Source organism: Ostrinia furnacalis, unplaced genomic scaffold (assembly GCF_004193835.3).
Source record: "Ostrinia furnacalis isolate ACB-3 unplaced genomic scaffold, ASM419383v2 OfSCF2377, whole genome shotgun sequence".
NCBI lineage: Eukaryota > Metazoa > Arthropoda > Insecta > Lepidoptera > Crambidae > Ostrinia > Ostrinia furnacalis.
Window position 1 is genome coordinate 116,153 of NW_021132616.1, and position 27,483 is coordinate 143,635.

At 38.6% G+C, this 27,483-nt stretch overlaps 2 protein-coding genes and 1 long non-coding RNA gene across 17 annotated transcripts in view; 1 reads left to right on the forward strand and 2 right to left on the reverse strand.

Moving 5' to 3' along the window:
• Elys (AT hook containing transcription factor 1 homolog) overlaps positions 1-17,290 on the forward strand; it is a 34,701-nt gene extending 17,411 nt beyond the window's left edge. For 7 of the 15 annotated variants that reach the window (XM_028307953.1, XM_028307955.1, XM_028307964.1 and 4 more), the window contains 20 exons: positions 94-218; positions 554-764; positions 1,478-1,605; positions 2,301-2,481; positions 2,953-3,041; positions 3,445-3,740; positions 4,592-5,141; positions 5,455-5,523; positions 5,782-5,913; positions 7,022-7,153; positions 7,502-7,573; positions 7,775-8,780; positions 8,969-9,347; positions 9,522-10,425; positions 10,875-11,068; positions 13,053-13,133; positions 14,331-14,411; positions 14,884-15,014; positions 16,062-16,195; positions 17,207-17,290. In XM_028307953.1, coding sequence (XP_028163754.1) covers positions 94-218; positions 554-764; positions 1,478-1,605; positions 2,301-2,481; positions 2,953-3,041; positions 3,445-3,740; positions 4,592-5,141; positions 5,455-5,523; positions 5,782-5,913; positions 7,022-7,153; positions 7,502-7,573; positions 7,775-8,780; positions 8,969-9,347; positions 9,522-10,425; positions 10,875-11,068; positions 13,053-13,133; positions 14,331-14,411; positions 14,884-15,014; positions 16,062-16,195; positions 17,207-17,255 — 4,944 coding nt within the window. In that variant the 3' untranslated portion in view covers positions 17,256-17,290. The remainder of the gene's footprint in view (positions 1-93; positions 219-553; positions 765-1,477; positions 1,606-2,300; positions 2,482-2,952; positions 3,042-3,444; positions 3,741-4,591; positions 5,142-5,454; positions 5,524-5,781; positions 5,914-7,021; positions 7,154-7,501; positions 7,574-7,774; positions 8,781-8,968; positions 9,348-9,521; positions 10,426-10,874; positions 11,069-13,052; positions 13,134-14,330; positions 14,412-14,883; positions 15,015-16,061; positions 16,196-17,206) is intronic. The other 8 variants (XM_028307959.1, XM_028307957.1, XM_028307954.1 and 5 more) reach the window with 8 other exon arrangements.
• Positions 11,397-11,835, reverse strand: LOC114355238 (uncharacterized). Its single transcript, XR_003656093.1, has 2 exons — positions 11,726-11,835; positions 11,397-11,439 (listed from the first exon to the last, which is right to left on the reverse strand). It is a non-coding gene; the product is annotated as an uncharacterized LOC114355238 (long non-coding RNA).
• A 276-nt stretch (positions 17,291-17,566) lies between the features above and the next one.
• Positions 17,567-27,272, reverse strand: LOC114355237 (putative sodium-coupled neutral amino acid transporter 10). The gene is made up of 10 exons (XM_028307969.1): positions 27,047-27,272; positions 26,598-26,715; positions 26,210-26,366; positions 25,738-25,861; positions 24,760-24,881; positions 23,377-23,525; positions 22,823-22,959; positions 22,101-22,337; positions 20,724-20,883; positions 17,567-20,072 (listed from the first exon to the last, which is right to left on the reverse strand). The coding sequence occupies exons 1-10, from the start codon at positions 27,128-27,130 to the stop codon at positions 18,328-18,330; spliced, it is 3,033 nt and encodes a 1,010-aa protein (XP_028163770.1). The 5' UTR covers positions 27,131-27,272; the 3' UTR covers positions 17,567-18,327.
• Positions 27,273-27,483: the final 211 nt, after the last annotated feature.

A 27,483-nucleotide genomic window follows, 5' to 3' on the forward strand; every position in this document is an offset into this window, starting at 1 on the left:
CCAAACTACTGTTATTCGTACGCTATATCTATTTATTTTGTTTTGAGACACGTTACTACTAAAAAGTATATATTATTCAACGTTTATTTGTAGGATACTATTGAGAATGCCAGCGAAACTTGGATCAACAAACCAAAAATGCGACGTGGAATCAAACGCGCATTGAATATTGAGGAGACTCCGTTTATATGCACGCCTAAGATGGGGCGCAATAGAAGGTATTTTTATGATTATTTTATGATAACAATCTGTAATTTTGTCAACATCATTAGCATTTTTAATATAGCGACGTTTGCATTATGCAACTGAATTATCATAGTTCTTATTGTTTTTCAGAAATAATTTTTAATTATGTCGCTTTTTAAAAGTCATGTGTGAGAAATTAAAAAGTCAAGTGTGAGGAAAAAATTTGAGAAAAAAAGACATTGGAAATTTATAAAGAAAATTATTCCCAGTGGTCAGTTTATTTTACTGGTAGAAGACTACGACTGTGTTTGCTAATGTGATAATAATTAATTTTGATAAAACATTTTTACTATTAACATTTTTCCAGCATTCTCTCCGACTTACCGTCCGAGTCGACGCCGCCCAAGCGAGCTAAATTGGACTTTGGGGGTACGCCCAAAACGCCCAAATTCTCTAGCACCATCAAACTGAGCCCAGAACTTAGTAAGCAGATGGCGTCTCTACTAGACATGCCGCTGGTACAGAGCCCCGATAGCAATCTTTATGATAGAGCTGAGACTCCGCACAGTATTCTGAAGGTATGTGAAGGCTTGTATTTGGAAATTAGATTTTATTATGACGACCGGGTGCCGTAGCTAAAGATTTAAATACTATGCCATCCGCATTATCTGCTTATAACAAATGCCATCCATTACTGGACAAAGCCTTCCCCACATATTTCCACAAGTACCGATCCTGCGATGCCTGCATCCAGGTGCTTCCTGCTACTTCGTCAGTCCACCGAGTGGGAAGCCTGCTTGCCTACATTACGTTTCCCGATCAGTGGTCGCGGCACTATACACTATACATAATAATTATATTGTGTTAAGGAATATCCACCTACAAGGTGGACCGAAGATCTCATAAAGTTAGAAGGAAGGCGCTGGATGCAGGCCGCCGCTACCAAACGGGCAATATGGAAATCATTGAGGGAGGCCTAAGATCAGTGGTGGACGTCTTGTGATTGAAATGATGATGATGATGAAGAAATATTTTATTGAGTAATCTATAGTCTGGTCTGCGAACACGTAGAATTTGTCCAATGACCCCAAGCTACCCATCCTTATCGCTCGCGCGTGATTATATTGCTGTCGCGACTGTGCGACGGGCGTCCGCAGTGAGTGTGCGAGCGCGACAGCAACATAATTACGCGCGAGCGATAAGGATGGGTAGCTTGGGGTCATTGGACAAAATTCTACGTGCTCACAGACTGGGCTTTAGTATATTATACAGAAGTCTTCTCGTCTCGTAGATAAGGCGCAACGAAGCGATGGAACGTGACGCGCCTTCACCAGTCGACTCGCGCTACTTGGGCGATAGCGATGACGAACTGCTAGAGACTGCCAGCAACCAGACGCACTACAGCGATTCTACTAACAAGTGAGTTATAAATATTACATACAGGACAGTTTTCTTAACCATCCACAGTATCATAGAAAACAAATAGATGTTCAGGCCAAAAGGCAACAGAAGAATTCTATGATAGATAAGATAATTCCTGGCAATTAGTGGTGACTGAGTTTGTTCCGGCGTTTCTTCTCAGCACTTGCCATATTATGTTTGTCTCGAAGCGCTGGTATGGCCCAAAAGATAAAGAGACATGTAAAGTGCCCCATAAGGGCTACCTTTTCTTTTTTTATTATTTACTATATTTTGTTTTGACGTTCATAAGTGCCACTTGTGGTCTAAACTGAATAAATATTTTTTATTTGATTTGATTGATTATGAAAAATAATACACATTAGGAGTGACTCCAGTGATGTGCAATAAGTTTAAAATCGAACGCCCGTATTGACAAACGATGCTTGCTTAATTGAAGCAGCAAATTGAACGCACAGCGTTGAATAGAGCTCTATGAATGGTTCGTGTGTCACCCTGTGCGTCCACGCGCACTGTGAGACTATGAGGACTCACAGTCAGTCTCTCACTAAAGTTTGTGAATACGAGCGTAACTCTTTTAAAACTACTTTCTGTAATAGTTTCTTATTTTACATGTTCTTTTTACACTTTTTTGCACAAATCAATTTGTATATCTTTAACAAAAATTATTTCTTCATCATAACTCTTATTTCCAGGCACCTAAGGTTCACAATCCCGACTGCTTCCGAATCGGGTTCAACGCCCTCCCCTGTTGCGGCGCCTGCGCCTTACCAAATAAGCCGAGATGCGTCGACGGAGAGAGAGATGCAGATATCGGAAACTGCCGAGAGCGAGCGGGATGGCGATAGTCGCGGTACTACCGGCTCGCATGCTATGGTAAGATAATAATAAAACATACTTATTGATGAAAGCATTCTTCTATTTATTTACAAAATGTTGTCTACGTTTACTCGGTTTGTCACAGAACGTCTTTAGCTCTCCGCAATAACGTAGTACTGTCATAAAAACTATACTCAAAATCAAAATCAAAAATATTTATTCAGTTTAGACCACAAGTGGCACTTATGAACGTCAATAGAAAATAATAAAAAAAGAAAAGGTAGCCACACACACACTTTACACACTTTACTATCACTACATAGTATAAAACAAAGTCGCTTTCCGCTGTCTGTCCCTATGTATGCTTAGAAATTTAAAACTACGCAACGGATTTAGATGCGTTTTTTTTATGGAGAGAGTGATTCAAGACGAAGGTTTATATGTATACTTAGCACCCGTGCGAAGCCGGGGCGGGCCGCTAGTTGTTAATAAAATACTTGTTTCTTAAATTGTTTCGTTGTGGCATAGGATGACAGCAACCCCATGGAATCGCCGCCGAAGAAGCTAGCTGTGGAAGTCAAGTCGAGAAAGACTTACAAAGACACGGTGAAAGCCAGGTAATTATAACTTTTAATACCTACAAATGCTTCGGAGGGCACGTTAAGTAATCACGGTGAATATATGACACCTATGGCCGAGTTTAAACTTTCCAAAGTGTTAAAAATATAAACAAAAATGTAACCTTGCTAATGCCGGTTTTCGTTAATCAATCCTTGCCAAATCCGTCCATCAACTGTTAAATTTCAATATGTTTATGTTAAAATAAAAAGTTTTCGAAGATTTTACATATTAATATTCATATTGTTTATTTAAACAATATTATGAAAGTGTAAACATCGAAAACATAATCAATCATAACGATATTTGTTCGAAAACTGATTTTAATTTGACAGTTGAAGGACGGATTTGTATTGCGATTGATTATAGCAACCCGGCCTATATCTTTATCTTATTCCCCAGGCGATCCCTCTCAATATCAGCGAACAGCAGTCTCTCAGACGACCCAAACACCTCCATAGAGAGCATAGCCGACATTCCCGTGACTCTTATCAACCCACGCTACTCCGGCGATCGGCGGCGAAGAGAGAGAGAGCGCCAGGATAGCGTGCGCGGACTAATAGAGAGAGAGCGCGAACTAGGAGACAGAGAGCGCGAACTAGGAGACAGAGAGCGCCAGGATAGCGTGCGCGGACTAATAGGGAGAGAGCGCGAACTAGGAGACAGAGAGCGCCAGGATAGCGTGCGCGGACTAATAGGGAGAGNCTCGTTTTATCGAAAAATGTATAATGACAAGTGTGGATCAGCATTCAAAATGCTATCCAAAACAATTTTTGTTTCGGTGAAATTATGACTTTTGATCGTAAGTCCACCTATTTTTAAAATCAAACTACTGTGCGCTGGACGTGGCGCGCTCGTGCGTGCGCAGCGCGCGCAGTACAGACGACCAAGTGCGCGTGCTCAACTACTTCTTCCGAGGTACAGACCTGTAGCCTTATTCACGTAACAAAACTTCAACGACAACAAAACACTGAGTTGCGATCCTATCCAGTAATCATTCTATCGAAAATGACCCTTGTTAACACGGATTTAGAACTGTTTTTCAATGGGACTACTTCTGACGAGGACGTCCCACGCAGCGTTTCCCGGTACGCGGCCTCCATTCCAGAACCTTGCTGCGCCATCGGCCGTCAGTTCTGCGTACTATGTGCCCTGCCCATTGCCACTTCAGCTTGCTAATCCGTAACTGTGCTGCGCCACAGAATAATAAAAATTATGTACTACGTACAAAGGGCGTCTGCCGTGTGGTGACGGCAGAGTAGAATACATGTCACCAACTTTTCTCTCTAGAGTTTTCTTNACATCGCCATCGCCAACAAGTGATGTGCATGCGTTTGTCAATGTCATCGACAGGACAGTCCAGTATTTTGGAACTATACCGTTATTTTAACGTTTTATATTTTTCACAATTAACAAATTATATGATTTTTTGTTTGCTGTCTCAAGTGGGACTTGTGAAACGAACTCCTACCATGTTTGGTTGAAACCAATCATCGACATTCATTGGGTTTACAGGCGCCTGCAGGGCTAAGATGNCGCGGACTAATAGGGAGAGAGCGCGAACTAGGAGACAGAGAGCGCCAGGATAGCGTGCGCGGACTAATAGAGAGAGAGCGCGAACTAGGAGACAGAGAGCGCCAGGATAGCGTGCGCGAACTAATAGAGAGAGAGCACGAACTAGGAGATAGACAACGCCAGGATAGCGTGCGCGGACTAATAGAGAGAGAGCGCGAACTAGGAGATAGACAGCGCCAGGATAGCGTGCGTGGACTAATAGAGAGAGAGCACGAACTAGGAGAGAGAGAGCGCCAGGATAGCGTGCGCGGACTAATAGAGAGAGAGCGCGAACTAGGGGACAGTGAGCGCCAGGATAGCGTGCGCGGACTAATAGAGAGAGAACGCGAAATAGGAGACAGAGAGCGCCAGGATAGCGTGCGCGAAATAGAAGACAGAGAGCGCCAGGATAGCGTGCGCGAATTAGGAGAGAGAGACGCGGATATGCGGGAAATAAGAGAGGGTGAAATGGCGGCCCCTAAAACGCCGACTGGCAGGAGAGGGATACGAGCTGTATCTGGAGAGAGCACGCCTCTGATTAATAGGTATTTAACTAAGCTAATAGGGTTTTTGCATTTAAGGTGCTAAACTATCTTGTCTTAGGAATTGAACCCACGATCTTTCGCTTTCCACTTTGCTAAGCAGGTATAAAAACGACTTCTATCTTTTTAGGGCAAAATGAAAATTAGATTAATGCATTATATTTATAAAATTTACCTCGGTAAATATGTACCCCAAAAGTGTGGTTCTTTACATTAGCTAGATAGCTAGCTTAAAGTTCTCATAGAAAACTACATCTAGTACACTAAAGCTTCGAGAAAAGTTAAACTAACTTTTACCAAAATTTTTTTTTTTCAGAAGTCGATCGGTTACCCCGGAGCGTCAAGATTCCCCCAGGACACCACTACGTACTAGCAGAGTGACGAGGTAAGATTGAAATTGCTAACATAATCGAATAAAAAATCGTCAAAAATATTAATATTTAAAAGATATTAAAACTTACTAAAACGTGTTGCCTTACCTTCTTACTTACACAAGACATCATTATCAGATTATTATTTTCCACTGAAGGAGTACGAGCTTTTTTATTTACCAAAAATAAGTCTCTCATCTACTCGAGTGAAAAATGAGACAGATGCAGATTGTTTTTTTGTGAATGATTAATCAAAATTGTGATCTCGCCAGGAGTCGATCCCGCACCCCCGAAGTGAGTCCGCGCGGGTCGCCGCTGGCGCCGATCATCGAGCAGCCGAAGCAAGAGGCTACAAGCGAGCCTCACGCCGCCAGCTCTACGCTCAGTGTGCCTAGGAATCTGAGGTATACCTGCTTTTTCTTCTCCAGGGAAAGTTAATCTGTTATTGGATCCGCAACAAAATTAACCAGAACAGGAGTTCGAAGTTAAGGATCGATCCCCCGGGACAAACTTGACCTTCACTGGTTATAAAAAATAACTTTATAAAAGTGTTTTGTTTCATAATCCCGTAAAAGTGATAATTCACTGGTTGAGTTTTTATTGACTATAAAGCTGTATCTCTGGTATCCACAGAGCCCACATCAATTTGAAGTTTATGCTGTGAAGCTACGGTGGAAACCAATGACTTTTTTTTAACCTGGTTAAGGGTTAATCTGTCATTGGACCCGCAACGAAATTGATCAGAAGAACATAGTTGAGTGTAGGATAGATCCCCGGGACACACTTGACATTCACTTGTTGGGTTTTTATTGGCGGTTAACTACACAGGAGTTGCAGCGGTGGGAACGAGATATACGAATAATCCCGTTAGCTTTTGCTTTTAAATCTTTATGGTCTCTTCAAATAATTTGTACAATCTGCCATCATGCATTTCTACTGACTCTACCATGTTATTATCTTCTTTTTTTTATTTACGATATCATGGCTGGTTGGGCCTATGTCCAAATTTCTTATCTTCCTTTTCTTCGGTGGCTCCAACTCTCAAAATTATCTAGCTGCATGAGATGGTTTCCCACCAATCTGTTTATCGGATTCGGGGCCAGCACCTTCGCAGGAGCCAAGTGGCCAGTGTTAAGTGTCACGCGAAAAACCTCAATAGAAAATTAAGAAGAAAAAACTCGTTGTCTTGGAACGTCTGTCAAATGTGAAAAGTCCGCTGAATATAAATTGAAATAATCAAACCGCCAGAAATATCGACGGGTCGACCCTCGAAGCCTGGTCTCCGTCTCCTGGTCCGCAGGTTGGTGGTTTCCGTTTTATGCAGCTGTATTTTTGAGTTGTTTGGAGTCACCAACCGACCCCCGCATCATCTTTCTTCTCCGCAATTTATTCCTGGTGTGGCTATTTACACGCCACACCAATGGCAGTTCTCAGTCTCCACTCTTTAAAAGTGTTGTATTACATTGGACGCTGGTACAACTGTTTACTAACTCACTTCTTTAACACTCACAGAAGCAGATCACGAACGCCTGAGAGGGTAGACAAACCCGTGATGGAATCGCCAAGACTCGAAGCGATCACAGAATCGCCAACTAAATCGTCCAATTCTGAGTCGTCTCCCTCCCCTAGCAGACGCAGTCTGAGGTAAGCATCTTGTATTCATTCAGCTTCAAACTCTTATACCCTTATTCATAATAAAGAAAACAACATAATAAACCTATTTTAACTATAGACAATTTGACACCATTCCCCAATAATTCGAAATCACAACTTTTCTAAAACTTTTATTTTTCTTCATTCTGGTCTTAAAAACTTAATTAATTTTAATTTACCTGTAAATTACGATTTTTGGTCGCATTGTAATTGAAAAAAGTAGTTTAATTGAGTTGACAAAATAGTGACGTCACTTGCTTGCACTAGCTGTTTGCGTTATTTTATATAAGGGTATAAGTCTTTATGTTAAGATGCTACATTGATTGTTTTGACTTGCAGGAGTCGATCACGCACGCCTGAGGTTGAAATTGTACAAGAACCGGCTAGGCCAGCTAGTCCACGCACTCTTAGGTAATGTAAACATTATGTATTCTGCTTTCTGTAACAAAAGGAATACAATAATTTAGTCAGATTACACGTCAGGATAATAAAATTTACATAGTTACTGTTTAAGCGTGCCCTAACTAACTAAGCGTGCCCTATGTTTCTGGCGTTAGGCGTAAAGAAATAAAAAAAAAATCTCTTATGTAAGCAATTTGGTTACAATTTCAGGAGCAGACCTAAAACCCCAGAAAAGTTGATGTCTCCCAAATCAGAGCACTCAACTCGAACCAAAAAGTCCCTCTCCAGAATAGTGTTAGAAGCGAACACATTCGCCAAAATGATGGAGAAGAATGACCCAGAACCGACGTCAGAAGAATCAGAAAATGCTATTGAGTGTACTCCAATGAAAACTGTAAAGCAAGTCCCAAGCCTAATGGACGTAACTCTGTCGCCTATCGTCAACAAATCAGTACTACAAAGCTCTACTGACAGCGTCCTTTCAGAAACAGTAGACAAAGAGTCTAATAAAACTGTAGATAAAAGCACCACAGATTTAGGACTAAAACCTCTACCAACGTTCACTACAATCCACAAGACATATTTCGAGAAATCGGTTCTGCACAGTTACCAAAGCAGCGTAGGCGATTCGTCTGAAAGTGCAATAGAGGACAAAGAAGTAAAAGAAGATAACACAACTAATGTGGGTCTCAAATCGCTACCTGCTTTCACAACAATAAACGACACAGGTTTTAACAAATCTGTCCTGCAAAGCTACGAAAGTAGCGTAGCAGACACTTCGAGTATTCACGAAGAGAAAGAAACAAAAATCACCGAAGTGAGCGTTTCCAAACCCTTCTCAAAGTTCACTGAAATAGTTGAGACTAACTTCGAAAGATCTGTCCTGAAAAGTTACCAAAGCAGCATGGCGGAGACCTCAAACGAAGTATCTAAAGATGAATCTAGCAACAAATCGGCTCTGAAAGACGCTAGTTTGATAACCAACGATAGCGATGTGGAAATGAAAGAAGATGAATGTCAGTCAAAAATAGATAGTCTTTCAGCAGTCATTCAGAAAGAGAAAGAGAGGATTGTCGATATCGAGAGGGAAATAAATGAACTCGAGGGTGATATGACAGATGACAGCAGCGAATCGACCGCGTCAGAAAGTTCCGGCGACGAGGAAATCCTGGTCCCAGCTGATATTAACGAGGAGTCTGATGATACTTCAGAATCGGTGAGTTAAATTCTTATTATCATTCTTAAAAAAATCTACTTAATTGTATGAGCCAACAAAATATTTTAAACCGACAAAAACACTCAAAATAATGTATATGTTAACCATTTACTTATTCTCAATAAAATATTTTACAACAAAAACACTAAAATAATATCTGTGTCTTAACAATTTACGTATTTTTTTAGTCGAGTGAATCAGGCAGCGGTGATGAAGAAGTGATATCTATCAAAGATACAGATTCCGATGAATCTTCTAGCGATAACAAATTGCAAATAGATGAGAATACCAGCAGTTCGGAAAAACAAATAACTCCGCTTAGAAATATAGAAGTTGTAGTTGAAGTTAATGTTGAATCAGATAATAAAGCCGAAGAAAAAGAAACAGTTGAAGAAAGTAACAGCAATGTAGATCCGATGAATCAAGCGCAGATATCAATGCTGACTGATGATAATTCTGTGATAGAATCTGAACAGTCTAATGCTAATTTAAATTATTCTGATGAAGTTAAAACTAGCGAGGAACCTAAAGTCGCGGAAGCTGTTCCTATGGATACAGGTGAGTTAAGTAAGTTATTTGTTTCATATCTTTGTCTTAAAGTCTTTAGGAACGTTATATCAGAAAATATCTTAGATTCTTTGCAAACTTTTTGAACCTGCAGAAGGCTTTACCTTGATATTTGTAGTATTTAATAATTTGTAGTAGACTTCTCTTTAATATCTTATTTTTGATTTTGACTAGAGCCGGCAGTCGAAATTATAGTTATGGTTGAAGAAATTGCTCCTGCCGAAATTGCCGAAACTGATCAATTAGATACCGCAGTAACCAAAAGTATTGATGCCGTAGATTCCATTGCACCAGCTGAAAAAGTTGACCCAATATCTACAACTGCAGAAGCACAAGTAAAAACAAGTGAGGAAACGAAAGTAGATACTGCTGATGCTAACTCTACTAAAGAAAAATCTGCATCAATCGAAACTCTTGAAAAAGATAAACCAACTGAAAAGGATGACAAACCAATACAAAAGGAAATCACTACCCAATCAGAAGAAGGCGAAACAGAAAAAGAGTCTCACAAACCCGCTCCCAGAACCAGAAAGCGTGCACAGTCTACGTCATCCAACAAATCCGTTACCGAAACAAAAGAAGAACCCAGAACTCCAGTCACTAGAAAGCGAACGCAATCCACAGCTTCCAACAAATCGGTCACCGAACCAGAGCCGAAAACTCCCGAAAATGTTGCTGAAGAGACAAGTACTCCATCTAGAAGACGAGCCAAAACGCCGCCTAGCGTCGAAGTCCGTAAGATTATTACTCGAAGAGCGTCTAAAGAGATGTCTGAAAAACTAGACGAATCTAAAGAAGCTCTTGATGATTCAGTCACGGCTACGCCTAGAAGACGTTCTACCAGATCTAGAACTAAAAATATAGATGATAACGAGAGCGTAGCTTCAGAAAGTTCGGTCAGATCGACTAGGAGTCGCGCTAGTGAGGACGCGGGTGATATTAAGGCCGCGCCAATAAGGAAAGGCAGGAAGTCCATACTGAGCACGAAGCCTGATCTGTCTGTGATACCGGAAATGATCGTTGAGGAGGAGTCGAAAAGCAGCGAGGATATTGTTAACGAATACTCCAATGCTAGAAGGTGAGTGAAGTTAAAATAATATTATAAGCTTTGTAAGCGAGTCGTCCGTTTCGTACTTTTTCTAATAAACGGGTCTTGGAAATACTTTTTACTGTCTACTTAAATATTGTTGCTAGAGATAATTTTAGTTTGTTTATAGCTGATTTTCTTTTAATCTGGACATTCACAAGGCAGATTTTTCAATCGTCGGATATCTTTTAACTGAAGAATAAGTTTGAAACATTGACAGTTTCAGTATAGGAAATATGTCAAAATGACAAGTTTATTCTTCAGTTAAAACATATCTGACGATTGAAAAATCTGCTCACAGTCACATAAACTTGCGGTCATCCAAAGCTGACCGCGTGTGTGAAATCGTTAGTTGAAAGTTCATTGTACACGGTCAGTATACTACTTACCCTGCAAAACAATTAAGAAAAGCTGATGAGTCTTCTTTCAATACATTCCAGGCTGACCCGCCATCAAAAAACAGTGCTAGAATCGTGGCTAGAACCGGCCGCGTCGCCTCGTTCCCGCCGCCGCACCAGCGCCGCATCGCGTCACAGCGCGTCGGACCGCGACGACGATGACGCCGACTCTACGCATTCTTTTGACGTACAATCCATGGATAGAATCGCTCTACTGGCTAAACAGGACTTTGAAGGTTAGCGATAACTTTGGTAGATTGCTATGAGATAAAAAAAGTTCATTTCGTTTTTTGCATGTGTATAGTAATAATAACTTTGCATTTTATTAAAGGCCGGTAAATCTATACTCATATACACCGTGTTACTTTGCATTCTTGCCATATTCACAGAGATAAAAGTAGGGAACAATACCCATTATTTAAGATAAACAAGAGACTCCCATAAAGAAAGTACACTAAGATTTTCGTAAATTTGGTTTNTCTAGCCAGTATCCTTGAAGTTTTTTGCTGATTGTTATTGTGAATTTTCATGACAGTGAGCGAAACTTGCTTATGTCTGCTTTAGAATGAAATAATCACTCATAATCCCACACTTCTTCATCCACTGTCTAAAAAAAAAAAGAATATTATTTAAACACAATTATATTATTACAATTACATAAACAGTTAATAAATAGAAACATTTACTTAATCCTATTTGTATTTTAAGTTAACATACAAAATGTTGATCATCAATATTATTACACAGTGAAAGAACTATGTGAAATAAATATAGGAAAGAAGGTGAAAGCTTATTTGTAGGAATAAAGATATTTTTCCTTTTATCAGGTGTTATTACTTATGAAAATCAAGATGTGCGGAGTATAGCTAATATTTTAGACTTTAGGTACTTACTTTGCTACTTATGAGTGTAACTTTATTTCTCAAATCTCAATAAACTTTCTGACTGCTTCATGTACGTTGAATAATTACTGTAAACCTCGCATTATGGGATAGGCTTAGATTAATAAAATCTAAGGGGATAGGTAGTGGAGTTCGGACTTCGGTTATTCTGTTAATTTTGAAGACTTCATTCTTTAATACTATCGGTATGATTAGGAATTCTTCATTGTTTTTCTTTAACTTGGTTATGTCTTCGTTTGATATTTTCCGTACTTTAGAAATATTAAAAATAAGACTGGAAACATAAAAATACAATTTTAAAAACACAAATACAATCAAGCAGTCATGTAATGTCAACAAATTTGACATAACTTTTTTTTAATGACGTTCTCACTGCTTTAAGATATGTGTTTTAGCCGAATTAATAGCAGAAATGAACGAGATTGAACGAATGAGCTAAAATATTTCAAGGTTGGCCAACATAATAACGCAAATTTTTCTTAATATGGCAACAATTGGGTTATCACGCGATAGCGGTCGATAGACTTTTCTATCGATGGTCCCATGTTAGGGAAAATGATAAAATTATCTACGTGATCGAAAATTGTCTTATCATATCATGTCATTGTCGATGCGCGCATCTTAGGCCTACTGGTGATAAAAAAAAATTACGCTTGTATCTGCAAATCCCATCTGAGGCTATAATATTTTTCAAATAAAAAATCATGTTCTAGAATCTCTAGATATTAGCATTATAAATACAATGCAATAACTAATTACTACCATTTCTTCGGCAAGATAATGTTTTCTCCCCTCTTATAACAGGAGTGAATAAATATTTCAATGACTAATGTATGAATCAAGTAATAAACTACCTAATCCCGAGCTAAAATGTAAATAAATTGTAATATACAACGAATCTAAATAGTGCACGTAGTTCACGTTTTAAATCACTAAAGGGGGTTCTTATTCTTATGAATGACCGCCAAAACTTAGTTCAAATTCAAGAATAAATTCAAGGATGTGATTGGTTAAGTTTTAACATTTAGATAGAATACTCAATATGTTTATTGCTTCCTTAATAGTACATTTAGGTGTTAAGGACCCTGTTGGGTGCTGCAAACTAAAGAACAATCATACGCTTGATTCTATTATTGAGTGTCGAAAGAAGTTTGACTGTCATTCCTTAATACGGGCCAATACTACCCTTCATTCTTAGCAAGCCTAATCACTTCACGAGAGCTCATAATAGTATGCCTTGCTAAGCTATTCTGAACATTAGCCGCATACAATAAGGACTAGCGTTGCTTAACTCTGCACTTTGCCCACTAACTACTAGGCTCTCCAGACTTCGAGGAATACCCTAACGTCGGATCGCCGGACTCAATTGCTTCGGACGCGAGCAAGCAACAACGGAGATGTGAGTACGCTTTGCACGGTTTTCTTTTGCGGTTAATGCCTGGTCCGTGAGCACGTAGAATCCCGTCCAATGACCCCAAGCTGCCCATCCTTGTCGCTCGCACGTAATAATGTTGCTGTCGCGCTCGCACACTCACTGCGGGCGCGCGTCTCACAGTCGCGACACAATATAATTACGCGCGAGCGATAAGGATGGGTAGCTTGGGGTCATTGGACGGGATTCTACGTGCTCACGGACCAGGCTTTAGTTGTTGACAGCACTGATCATCATTGGCAGCGTTTAGCAGAAAATAGCGCTTGTTAGAAATTGTTAGCAAAATAGCGATGACCATCATGGCAACCGCCGAAATTTTAGCATATTTTCGGCGAGGACACATTTGCTATACTTCAAAAGTCACGTTTTCACATACATTCTTTAACAATAAGAGCACTTGCTGCTAAAAAAAACGCCATGTTTCTTACTAGCGCTTTTTTCTCAAACGCCCCCATTGTCTCTTTTTGAGCTGTCAAAACGGGGAATGGTAATATGACAAATCGACTAGTTATTGACTTCAATGCAACATCAATCTAACAGTTGACGAAGTCCTTAAACTTCTTTATTAGTACCTTTTCAGGGCACTTATACATTTCCCGAATATAGCTTGCCCTACCACCATTTCGGGACAACACATTATAGATCGTTTCATCCACGAAGTCGCGCCCCACCATTCTCCCGCGAATGTTTGATTGTTATCGGTACACGCTAAAATTATCCATGACTGCACATGCACACTAAAATTTTTGCTGGGACCAAAAATTGGTGGGGCGCGTCTTCGTGGATGAAACGATCTATACTTGGTATTGAGAAGAAAGGGCAGATGGAACTCAGTTCTTTTACTTGTTACTTGTAATTATTGGTGCTGTCAACTATCAAATTTAAATATTTACTATGCCCTAGACTCTAGACTGCATTTGCAGCTAGCATCTAGCTTTCCATTTTTGCAAATTATACTTGCGCATTTATACATAAAAAATATTAGAGCTATAGTAATAATATACACATACACATACACGTTACATACGGCCAAATGCTATGTCACTTTCATCAGTAGACAAAACATCTTGAAGTATGAAAAAGTAAAAAAGTTTCCGAACTTAATTAGGGTTGGGTTCTTTACGTAAAAAATATTCAAGATAGTAATAAAAAATATATTTTTAGCTCGATTGGCGCGCGCAGGTTCAGAGGCGAAAACCACACCGAGAGCTGTCAAGAAAACGAGAAGTATTTCCGTTGATATCGGTAAGTAAATTTACGTCTCAATATTAATTTCCTTGACTGTATTCCTTCCAAGATGTTTGTGAAGTATGGGAAGGAGTTCATTTGTATATTTATTTTATGTATGTCGTGTTCATAAACATAAAAATTGTTCAGGGCGTACATGAAAGGAAGAAAACAGATAATAATTAGATGAATCTCAAATTATTTACAAATATTTATTTATGTTAGTCCATTATGTGCGCTTATGTACTTTGCAAAAACTGTTCTAAAAACATAAACAAAACGTATGCAGAAAGTAGTCAAATTATGTGCGCTAATTTAGTAAAAAATGTTCTAAAAATTCTTGCGAAACGTGCATGGAACTCACTTTGTACAAGTACACATTGAAATATATCTGTGACCGACATAACAATAACCGAGGCAGCCGATTTGCATTTACAAACATGTGTGCACATTTTGGCACATGTCTTTGACCGGTAATTTTATTCCTTAGGCGAGGGCTCTGAGGCAGGATCTCCCGCGGGCAGCCCGCTACGCCGCGCCAGCCGCCGCGCGTCCTTCAACAAGGCGTGCGAGGCGCTCCACACACCTATCAAGGGACGCCGCACATCTACGGACACCAGGGTACGTTGGGAAATGGTTTTTATTTTAACCCATTTATTAGGACCTCTTTTGCAATCGACTGCGACTCATGTCTCTAGAAAATAACACCCCGATACACTAGGGGACAAAATAATGTCCCGTGCCACTTAAATTCTACCAGTCTTATTACAAAAAATGTTTTAGAACGGTAGCAAATCAGGTATTACCAAGTTCTAGAACTAAAGTTAATACTAATATCAAATCGTAGTCTTATTACAAAACATGGTTTATTCGAAGATCAGTTAAATAATAGATGATCTACACCTGAACCGTCCCAGCTGTGACATTGACAGGAGGGCGCTGCTATCTACTGTCAATACTGGGTTGTTAGTTTTCGATTTTGCCACTTGACGTTTCAAAATCGTTGCATGTTCCGCAACATGTTGCATTTGTCCCCTAGTGTATCTGTGGCTTTATAATGTCATCTCAACATATAGTTCCAAAATACTGGACTGTCCTGTCGATGACATTGACAGTGGGGCGCCACCGTCAATACCGGATCGCTGGTTCAGATTTTTGCTATGTTGGAAACCATATAGTTGAACGATGGTAGCGCCCCCCTGTCATTGAGTTTGGTGGGACAGTTCAGCGTGGGTCATCTATACCATCAAAACTGACTAACTAATGGCGCAATTTCACTAGTCGATAGGGGCCGCATGCGGCGTGCGGGAGATTTCTGGAACGCGTGCCACAGGACCTGCATTTGGGGAACCGTTTTCATCTGTCGAAATATGGTCCGCATGCGGGGAGAGAACATCGTCGCCAGATGTTAACGAGAGTGGCACTGAGACAGACATACATAGAAATAACTGAATAACTTAAGAAAAAGTTTGAAAAACGATATACGTGCCTATATGCGGGGAGGCCCCGCATGCTGTATACCGAACGAGTTATCGACTAATGAAAATGCGCCATAACTGTAGATTTCAACTATTCATAAGTCACTCCTTATCACTTTTTTTTGTTTACTGTCAAATAACTTGCCACTCTCCATCAACAAATCCATTAATCCCTTCCATATCTGTACAGAAAGAAGCAGAAAGCCCGCAAGACTCGTCGGCCGTTTCGGAGTCGGAGTCCGTCGCAACGCCCGCGCGTCGCTCGCGTCGCGCTGCGTCCACGCAGTCCAATGCCAGCCAAACTAAACTGGATACCAGCAAGAGGTAATTTATATTTAACTTAAATATGTCTAGCGATCAACTCAGTCAGTGCCTGAGGTATTTATTTATTTTATTTTTCTTTATTCAGAAAACCACAGCTCTTTATAATAATAATACAAACAGGTTTTTTTGTTCTTACAGCCAATAATGGATTCCTATATTTTGTTACAATCTCGTTCAGGTTGTGTGTGTGTGTGTGTGTGTGAGCGGCACGGGAGGAATGACATTTGACCTCTCAAAAACACCCTCCCTTGCCTCTCCTACGTTTAACTAACTAGCTGCAACTGACATAATCGATGAACAGATACGAAAACTGATGAGGGTTTTCGCGTATGAAAAATCCACTAGATGGCAAGACGTAGATAACTGCTACGTGATTGGTGAATTTTGACATATATGTCAATGTCATGTCAAAAATAACCAATCATGCAGCATTTAGACCTCACGTCTACGTATTGCCATCTAGCAGATTTTTCATACGCGAAAACCCTCATTTCGATATTGTTTTTCACTAGCTTTGGCCCGCTGCTTTACCGCGGATTTATAATATCGTTATTCGCTGGGTGCGAAGTACTANGTGTATAAATGAAGTAAACAAACCCTGACACAATCAAACTTAAACACACTTTTTGGACTTACTTCATCTGATCTGAATGACCAAAATTATTTCAAAACCTTTTTTCCACCCAAATCGTGGTATCACAACAATTTATTAGTTGAAAATATTTGTTATTTTTTCATTTCGATATTTTTTCACAAATATACGACCTAAATGTCAATGTGACAGAGCCCACAAAGTTGTGGACGCTAGTTGGCGCTGTAATCGTGCACAGAGCCAATAAAGTTTCCGTATTTATACAGTAGCAAATATTCGTACATCTTTACAAATTATCACATAACGCATTATTATTACAAAAGAAGGATACGATAATAGCACGGGACTTATAGCTATTCAATTCGTCGTCGTCATTGATACTGAACTGTTATCATAACTTGCATTTTATTTTGTTTCAGATCAAAGAAAACCTCTGCACTAGATGAAAGTAAGGATAAGAAGAAGTAAATAGAATAAATTATTCCTCTTTGTATGTACGTAGTTAATGTTAAAGGGTTTCGTTTTTGCATTTATACTAAAATAAAATGTGTTATACTTATTTCTGTTTTTTATTGATCATAAATTATGGTTACAATCCTTACAATTTTATTCAATAATCAAAATGCAAAATGATTATTAAAATACTTTAATTTAGTACAATATTCAGTCAATGCAATAATCGCAAACGCAACCATGCACGTTTATGCGTGATTTGTTAATAAATACTCGAACAAGTGGTAAGGCATTTTGACAAAACGCGTTTTTAAACACACTTAAATATAACTTGAGATCACAAATAACATTCATGCAAAGCCCGATGTCCAATAAATAAATCTACGTCATGATTAACTTAGATATGAAGAGATTCACAGACATAGTTTAGTTACATATTAGTAAAGTCTGAAGTAAGGCATATTACTTGTAAATGGGAACTACAGTAAATGAAAATCAAAAGTATATTTGAAAAAAATCGTGGGCAGTTAGTATCCATAAATAAAATACATTCATATGGAATCGGGCTTCATACATAAGTACAATCAGGGCCAAAAATATGTGGGCACTTTTTCTTTACATTAGATTAGGTTAGTAAATTGGTATGAAAAATGAATCATCATGTAAGACCGATAGGAATCGTGAAATGTCGTACAGTTGAGAATAAATTCTCATGTTTCTGAACCGTAAAAAATGGCATATTTTCCAGTCCAATTGTACTTTTCACGCATCCAAGAAATAAATAAATAATAATAATAGTGCATCCATTGCCTTAAGACGCAAAAGAACTGGCGCTTGTCATTATCCATAGAAAAATGTGATGGTTGTTGACTCTTAACGATGTTCCTTTTTATCTTTTATCTTCTCATGTATTCCAGTGAAAACGCTCATAGCAATAGTAGCACTGAACTGCTTGAATGGAACACTCGGTGCTTCAGTATCCGCGCAGTAATAACAATGTCATACATACTAAATAAATAAATAAATGCAAATTTAACACATGACCTCATGGCGTCAAAAAAATTTAACATTAACCCTCTTCTAGCGTTCATCTCTCGTTTTTACTTGGTTCTTTATACAATTTTAGAGATCTGCTAATGTGATGTATAACGTTTGGATGGAAAGGTAAATTCTTTGGCAGCCCAATATCGGTTAAATCTACTTGAGACGAAAGGATATCTTTCACATCCTTATTTAAATCTGGCTTATTGTCTATTAACGTTTTGCAAATTTCTTTGTCTTCAGGTTTTAGAGCAGACTTTTCTGTGCAATCGACGACTTCTCTTTTTTGTCTACCTGCAGCTTTATCTCCAGTTTTTTGGTTTGCATTTTGAATGCCGTCGATTTTAACATTAGCATTATCACTATTTTGTACTGAGTTTACATTTTCGTTTATTTTTTGTTGTGTGTTGCCATTTATAGCTAAGGGTAGTGGGACATTTTTAGCAACGATATTGTTAAGGGCTTGGTCGTTATTCTTTTTCTGTACGTCTTCGCCTTGTTTATAAGACTGCGGTTCATCAAGAGCGTGTAAATGCTGTTTGGCAGTTTCAGCAGATTTTTTGTTGTTTTGTACTGGCAATTCATTCTGATTATTTTTCACTGGCAGGTTATTATTATTAGGTATGTTTTGTGCAATTTGATTGGCAGCTGGTTGGTTATTTACGACAGCTTGTGCTATATTTGCTTGTACATTTGCATCGGGTTGTTTATTATTTGCGGGAGGCTGACCAATATTTGCGGGGATTGGTGGTAAATTAGCTACAGGAGCATTATTACTTAAAGCTTGCGCTATAGGCTGACCAATATTGGCCGAAGGTTGGACGTTATTTGCCGGAAGTTGGGCAGTTTTCACTGGTTGCACAACATTTGCAGGTGGTTGAGGTACATTTACGTCTTTTGCTACATTTGCTATTGGTTGACCAATATTTGGTGGTTGAGCATTGGGTTGTTGCACATTTTGGGGATTCACTTGACCATTTGATACGACATTTTGCTGAACCTGCTTTGGATTAATGTTTTGTCCATTATTTAGAGGCAACTTATTGTTAGGTGGGACAGGCACAAGAGGTACGTTAGGCAAAGGTTTCGGGGCTTCTGGCTTTTCTTTGATTTCCTTTATGGCTTCGATGGTTTCGACAGCCTTTTGAGCTATTTCTTGCACTGCTTCGTCTGCTAGTTTTTCTAATTGTTCAGATTTTTTCTCGTCTCCAATTTCCCCAGGTTTATCAGACACGCCAGCCAGGCTTTGTATCGCCATATTCGCTATTTTCTTAATACTTTCGACGGCAATTTTCTTTGCATCCGCATCGGCTGCGTCATTCTTATTTTTCTCCAATTCTTGTTTAGTTTTCTGCAGTTCAGATAGAATTTCTTTCTGTTCTTTGAGAAGCTCTTTTTGTTCCTCGCCATGTTGTTTTATTGTTTCTATGAGTTTTTGCTGTTTTATATTCATTTTATCTTCGAGTGACTGTGGTTTTTCATTGTTTTCTTTTGGTTTTTCAACTTGCTTTTGTTCTTGTATTTCTTTGACTCCATTAACATGTTTAGCGTCATGTCCCTTATTTAGATTTTTAGGATGCGTCTCCGATACTTTGTCGACGGTTTCTGGTAATATTTCTGGTGCAACATCTTTTACTATAGGTTTGGGTTTGTTTTCTTCTTTCTTTTCATTTGATTGCGATTCTGGAGGCACTGGATTTGGAGGTAACACAACGGATTCTTTTAAAATATCATCGTTGATCTTGTTTGTTTCATCTGGACCGTTTTTGAACTCTGGTTTTATTATGACACCTGGAATAAAAATATTTTTAAATTAATGTATTATATGTATTATATGTATCCGTATGGTTAAAATGAATATGAAAATATAAATGTGAATGAAAATGCCATCCTATTTTTGTGGGAAAGTGACTGACGAATCTAAGGAAATTTTAGGACTAATGCTACTCTTTCAGTGTCGTAAAAGGCGACAAAGGGATATGCGAAAACCAGGTTTCAACTCATCTGGCTAGTGGAGAGAGTGTAAGGCTGGGTAGCACCATCTAACTAACAAACGTCAAAAGTCTGTCAAACTCCATACAAAAACACCGGTTACTGTCATAGTTACGGTTAAAGTAAGTTGGTGCAACTCAGCCTAAGTCAACTCTTCCATTTGAATTCTGGGAAAGGGTCGACAACCGTGCTTTAACAGTGGAGATTCCTATAGACAAAATAATGTCTCACCGTTAGGTTTCTTCCAGAAGCAGGTCCTGCTCCTCCACCATCTTGCTACAAAGGTCATGGACAAAAGAAAGGAAAGTCTGGTATTTACCATCTGATGATGACACTTACACTAGTAAAAGGGAAAGAAAAGTGGAAGTTTTTTGTTCATTTTCATCATCCACTGCTGAACATAGGCCTCCCCCAATGATGGTGCCAAAGAAAGTTCTCGAAATTTCTCACCGTTGGGTTTCTCCTGCTTCTGGAAGAAGTCCTCGACCATCTTGTCGATGCGTTCTTTGGTGATATACTTGTCGTCGTACTTGTCGATCTGGCTCTCGGCCGCCTGCAGGTTGGCGCACGTGCCTAGTACCATGATGATCAGGCCCAGGATTATGATGCCCTAGGGAAAATAAATACAAATACAAAAATCTTTATTGTGAGTCAAAGGTGAAATGGTGACATGGTACAGTAGGTAGTATCACTATGTCAAACAAAGAGCATACAATTTGTAATTACATTTTACAATTTAAATTACATGCAATTATATTTCACAATATTTTCACACGCAAAACTTTTCACAAATGGCGTTAGCAACCGTCAAAGCATATGTCAAACTTTTGAAACTGCAGTTTGAGTTGGTTTCATTTGCAGTGGCTATAGAATAAATCGGTACTAATCAAACATAGGCGTATTGGAAATCAGTAAGAAACAAACCAATAAGTTGTAAAAAATATTGTAGAATACAGACAATGACCGGTTCGAGCGGAGGAAAATAACTCTCGGCTCCGTTTCTCGAAGGAACTGTCGAATTTTAATGTGAAGGCCCCGTCCTTCCCGCGAAGACAGCACATAGGGTATGTGGCGCCGACCCCATCGTCTAGTGATTATGAAACTTCGTGCATTTTCCGACGGAAATATAAGCTTTTCACACTAGTAAGTTTTATTCAAATTCAAAATTCAAAATACGTTTATTGTGAACCAGAGGTACATAGGTTGTCAAATTATAAATGGATATAGATCGGCTGCGTTCCGCCTTGAAGGCATACAATAGTTAGTGCTTAATTCTAGGGTTAAAGTTTTTGCTGAAGGTTAGGTGCAAACATATTAAGTAATTATTCAGAATTTTTCAAATAATCGATCAATAAACAATTTGGTCCGTCAAAAAGTCACTAGTCTTATAATAACATTTTTCTGTCAAAAAATCACTAAGATTTCGTTTAAAAGATATCAGATCTTCAGAGTTTCGAATGGACTCGGGAATTTTATTAAAGATACGCGGTGCGTTGCAGAAGACACTTCCTTGAAGCAAAGCTGTCTTGCTGGCCACTGTACATACACAGTTACAACAGTTTCGGTACAAGACACACTAATGACGTTTAATATTAGCCTCAAAGGGTTTCTCTGGCCTGTATGCTTAGTGCAAAATTACACCAAACGTCATCGTTAGCGATTGCGTAAAAAATGACATGAAATGTATGATAGATTGTACAGTGCCCCTTTTCAAGAACTAACATCTTCTTACATCATTTTTTTACGCACTCGCTAGCGACGACGTTCAACGTAAACTAAGCACTTCAAATAAATAAAGCACCAAAAGCAAACAAAACGCAATCTCACCTTAGCCAACAGCCTTTCATTTGTATCCTTATGTGTGGCCCTTACAAAAGCCGCCGCTGGGAACACCACGCACACTAACACGCCTATAGTCGCGCCCACCAATCCCAGCACCAGCTCAATGTTGGGCAGCGCCAGTCCCACGCACAGCGATGCGCCCACTATGCCCACGGTGATGCAGCGGAACGAACGCACAGGGATCGAGTGGTTGATTATGTGGTCGTGGTGCGATGAGTGCACCTGGAATTTTATTGCAAACTTATAAAGACCTATTCAGTAGAATTCTATTATAACGACTCGCGACGCTCAAGGGACCGATGATATTAATTTACATCGTACTATCCGGACGTCATACTAAAGAAAAAAATTTTTACGTTATTTCTCAACCAAACAAATCAAAAAATATGCGTCGCTAAAAGCGGCCGGTAGTTATAAGTCCGTTATAAGCAACGACGTACTAAACGGATTCTACTGTAGTTATAAATAAGGATAGAAAGCTAATAACTGTACCATACCGCATTAAAGCAGTTTATCTTAACCAGCGTTTAATTGTAGATTAAATTGATATACGAAAAAGGGGTCTGCTCACTTTTCTATAATTTAAGGGCTGAAAAGTTTGTTTCTATAAAATTTATTCATTGTTCAAAATGCACTTTCTACATAAAAACCTAAATAAGTTCTAAATGTTAATAAAGATAAAAAAAATACTTAAAAAACCTTAGTACCTTCTTATAAAGCAGCGAGTACAGACTAGCTCGGCAAGGGAAGATTATGAGCGGAAAGCTGAAGGCCACCGACATTACGAAACCCAGCTTGATGACGTCACTCGCCATGGTGGGACTCAAACTCATCAGGATGTTACCTGTAAGGTAAATTACATTAGGCTTTAAATGGGAAACACTGGCTCAAAAATTGCATCGTGTAAAATGGCCAATAGACATGATTGCAAGGAGGGATCGCTACATAAAAATATGTATATTAAAAATGCAATAAAATTGAATTCTTGTTTGCACAAATATAAATTATCAAAACATGGTGAAGTTTTCCTTAAACAAACAAATCTACTTATACTGTTTCGATTTATGTACACAGTTGCTTGTTATGATTCACTGTTTATTTTTAATGAAACCATTTCCATCATTATGGTAGATAACAATAGAGTCTAATGTGACCTGAAATATCTTCATCCAAGAATAGTACAGTAAACAAACATCTTTTTGTTATAAACATTAGATACAATTTTCATCCTTATTAGTAGTGCAATAGAGTGTAATCTTACCGGAAATATCTTGAGCCGAGAATGCGATATACCCAAAGAGACCCAGAGTGAAGTAAACGCACGTGCAGATATTGATTGCGTTCTTCGTGACGACGTTCATCTTTTCGAGGGATAGCGAAGGCAGCGATTCGAAGATTTCGAATAATTGTCTGGAATAATCATGTATTATATTGAAATGTGCTCTAATATTGATATTCTGATATTATTGGTTTAGTTTTATGTACTACAACTCCTAACTACAACACTACAAGTCGCGGGTTAAGAGCGTTTACGCCGTTTGGTGCAAAAACAGTACTTTTTCAACTCGTTACAATCATTAACCAGTAATACTACAAATATGTTATAGGCATAAATAGTTAGGCAATTTCGTCGTCTAAATAGTTAATTGAGAAAATATTGCGATTAGTTTAGTATTCANATGATACGCTAGACGTAAACGCTCTTAAAGCCCCGCCAACGCAATATTGATTGGTGTATGTAGGGAAATTTTGGGGGATGCAATTAATGTCATAAAGTATGTAGATAATTTAATTCTACGATTTCTGGGGTGGGCCATTCTAGGGTGAAACCGGCCCACCCGGCTCCCTGCTATACATGACAATATTTGAGTGCATAAAATTGTGTGCAACTCAAATAGTCCAGCAGTCGGCGGCGATCGAATTAGTTTCTTAATTTTAGTATTGGGAGGCAGACATCGGGTTATTTTCTTCTTCTTGTCGTGTCGACCTCGACAACAAATCTACACAGTGTCAGCTCAAAACTCCGCTACAAGAGTGGCATTGTCAGCGGCATTCATTAAATCCTATGTGCAGTTGCTCAGGCACTCAGGGCACGACATCATGTGTTTCATTGACTGGGGAACAAAACCGCACCGGGCTATTATCGGTTTAAATTGTTATGCAGAGATCATAAAGATATAGAGAGATGCCAACCAATGCGCTGAGTTCGAAACTCAGTGTCGCATTAGAAATAGACACACACAAAGTAATCAAAATACGTGCTCATTATCCACTGCAGTATCAGTACTCAACGTTCGAATAATCTTTAGTACTACGCAAGCAATGTAAACTGTTTTCATTATGACGTCTGCAGCAATATGCCCAAAAACAGATTTTGGGTATATTGCTGCGACACCGGCACCGCCCAAGGGCAAGGACAAGGGTCACATCTCCCTTTAGTTCATTGGTTCCCAAAGTGGGAGGGTCCGCAAAGACCTTTAAAGAGGGGCGCGGGTCATCTGTTTCTGTAAGAAACCTGCGACCGCTAAGAGAAACAACAACAAATTTTTTTGTATGGTCGAAAGAAGGCGCGACTCAAATAAGTGTGGGAACCAATGCTTTATTTTCTGTGATCTGGTAGAGATATTTGTAAGAATGTACTTACGTCTGACAGAACAGCGCCATGGAGAATATGGGCACGCACTGCAGCACGCCCGCCGGCCGCCACATCTCTACGCGCGTCTCCCAAGACGTTGTGAACATTTGCGACGCCGCTTCTGCTATCACCTGTTGCCAAATTAGAACATAATGTGCCATCACCATGATTATAGTTTAAAGATTTTATTAGTATTGCTAGCTGTGGCCGCGACTTCGTGAAAATAGATTAATTATTTAAAGTTTTTGCAACATTTTCTTTACTGCTCCGCCCCTATTGACTGTAGGGTTGTTGGTACAGCCATCCAACACAAAAATATTTTTTTAAATCGTGCCAGTAGTTCCTGAGGTTAACGCGTTCAAACAATATATTATTATATCTATACTAATATTATAAAGCTGAAGAGTTTGTTTGTTTGTTTACTTGAACGCGCTAATCTCCGGAACTACTGGTCCGATTTGAAAAATTCTTTCAGTGTTAGATAGCCCATTTATCGAGGAAGGCTATAGGCCAACAACTAGATACAACATCACGCTACGATCAATAGGAGCAGAGCAATAATGAAAAATATTGCGAAAACGGGTTTTCACGCGTACGAAGTCGCGGACACAGCTAGTAGCTTTATAATATTAGTATAGAATAGTGTAGATATTTTCGGTGGATTTCGATCGCGGTGAAAATCGCGGTAAACACCTAACCTAGTACAAATCTTTATCTATAGAAATGAAAATCATGTTTTCCTTGGTCAAGCTATACTCGATTATTAATCCATTGTAAATTAACGTCCATTGTGATTATCAGTTCTGCCCATGATTCTTCAATGAAACAGAATGATATCGAAATGATAACACATTTGTATTTAAACTTGAAAATATTTTTTTTTTTTAAATTCATGACAAAAAAATATTTCTTAAATCATTTTAGTGCTAGATTGAAGTCCTTTACACACTCTAAATAATTCAAGATAGCAATACTGTGTAATCTCACCTTCATAACCAAGCAGAAGTAGAAGCAAATGGTGGCCGCGCTGACGTTACTGAGACTGTCCACGTTTCTCAACAGGCCCAGTGGTAGCACACACACCAGTGACACAATCACCATTATACATGTTCTGAAAAAAGGATGCCATAATAAGTTTAAAAAAATATGTGTCTATTAACACTTTAGCTAAAGGAACGTGCTATTAATATAGAATTATTTGAAGGTATTTTTTCATTGACAGATTTATCGCTCAATCAGATACGCAAGTCCTTGTTCTTGGACCTTAACACAAGGCAATAAAGTTCAAAATAATGTGGTTACTACACTACCACTAACTGCTTTAGGGTTATATTGATTTGAGTCTTTTATTCAGTCTTTGAACAGTGAAACTAGAGAAAGCTGTCATATAAAGAAATGACAAACAAGCTAAAGACAACAAAAATGGCCAGTATGACTTCTTATGAAAGGACACACTAACCTTAGTATATCACTTTGGTTGATATTAAACATTTTAGCGACAATCTGCGGTCCGAGGTCCCCCACGACTACAAAGTAAGCTATGCACGTGCCCATCAGGAAACCTATGATGCCCACCTCTACTGCCAATTTTCCTGCTGAACCAAATACATGGAATGCTGAAAAGAAAAAAACATCAAATATGTTAATGGACTTAAATAAAAATTATATTGTATCAACACTTAATTACAAAGGGGAGGAAAGGCATTAACATCAGCTGCTATTACAGTCAACAAAATTAATTATTGTGTATTTAATAAATAGTTCTACATAACTCAGTCTTTTAATGATACCAGATGTACTTAATGTAAGTACTATTATACCTACATAGAAATAAAAATATTCCTTACCTAAAAATTCAAAGTTTCTCCGTCTAGTGATCAGTGCAGACTTTAGCAAGAAATAGCAGCATAGCCTTGAGACTAGGCCCATAAACACTAGGATCAAAGTAGCCAACACCACTCCGCACTGAAAGAAAACATTACAAAATAAATAATGACATTTTATGAATGTCGGAATTTAGAATCTGTTTCCTAAGCCTTTTAGGTATGACATTGGTAAGTTATAAGTTATAATGTAGATCACATGATAGATTTTACTAAAATAATACAAAAAAAGTTTCCTAAAACTTGTTGATTATGAACAACTCGAATCAATGTAAAATTGTGACCATTATAATATTACTAGAATGATTTAAACGTTTATGTTATTCTAATAATAGTATAAAATTAAATCTTTTCCTGTTGTGTTTTATAGTTTTTTAAATCTAAGATAAACTTTATAATAAAAAGTTACTTACTTGTTGAAAGCAAAATGGCATAGCCAAAATGCCTACCCCTATGATACTGTTCGCTAAAGTAATCGACTGTCCCGTCGTGCCCATGATGTAAATTATCTATTTACGCTTTATTTTATTTCCAATTTCTCGTACAAAATCTAAAAGAACTCGGCCACATTACATTTTTTTGTAAATTACCAAACGTCAAACTCAACTCAGTCAACAGCTGTCAAATTTTAGTGACGTTGACGTTAGTAATAGAGCAGATAGACTGCGCATAGACAGGAATAAGCAATGGACCAAACTGAGCCCCGATTACGGTAACTTTTATAACGTCTACAATCCAGACGCGTTTCTGATTCTGCGATACGATTGGTCAAAACAGCTGACGTACGCTGTTGAACGACCAATCGTATCGCAGAATCGAGAAGCGTGTCTGGATTGTTGACGTTAAAAAT

Excerpts from the sequence above, each read along its gene's own strand:
- LOC114355237 (XM_028307969.1), bottom strand. The coding sequence starts at position 27,130 with ATGGGCACGACGGGACAGTCGATTACTTTAGCGAACAGTATCATAGGG. Across the intron at positions 26,367-26,597 it reads GAGAAACTTTGAATTTTTAG|CATTCCATGTATTTGGTTCA; the intron begins GTAAGGAATATT and ends TTTTCTTTTCAG. Across the intron at positions 24,882-25,737 it reads ACTTCTGCTTGGTTATGAAG|GTGATAGCAGAAGCGGCGTC; the intron begins GTGAGATTACAC and ends ATTTGGCAACAG.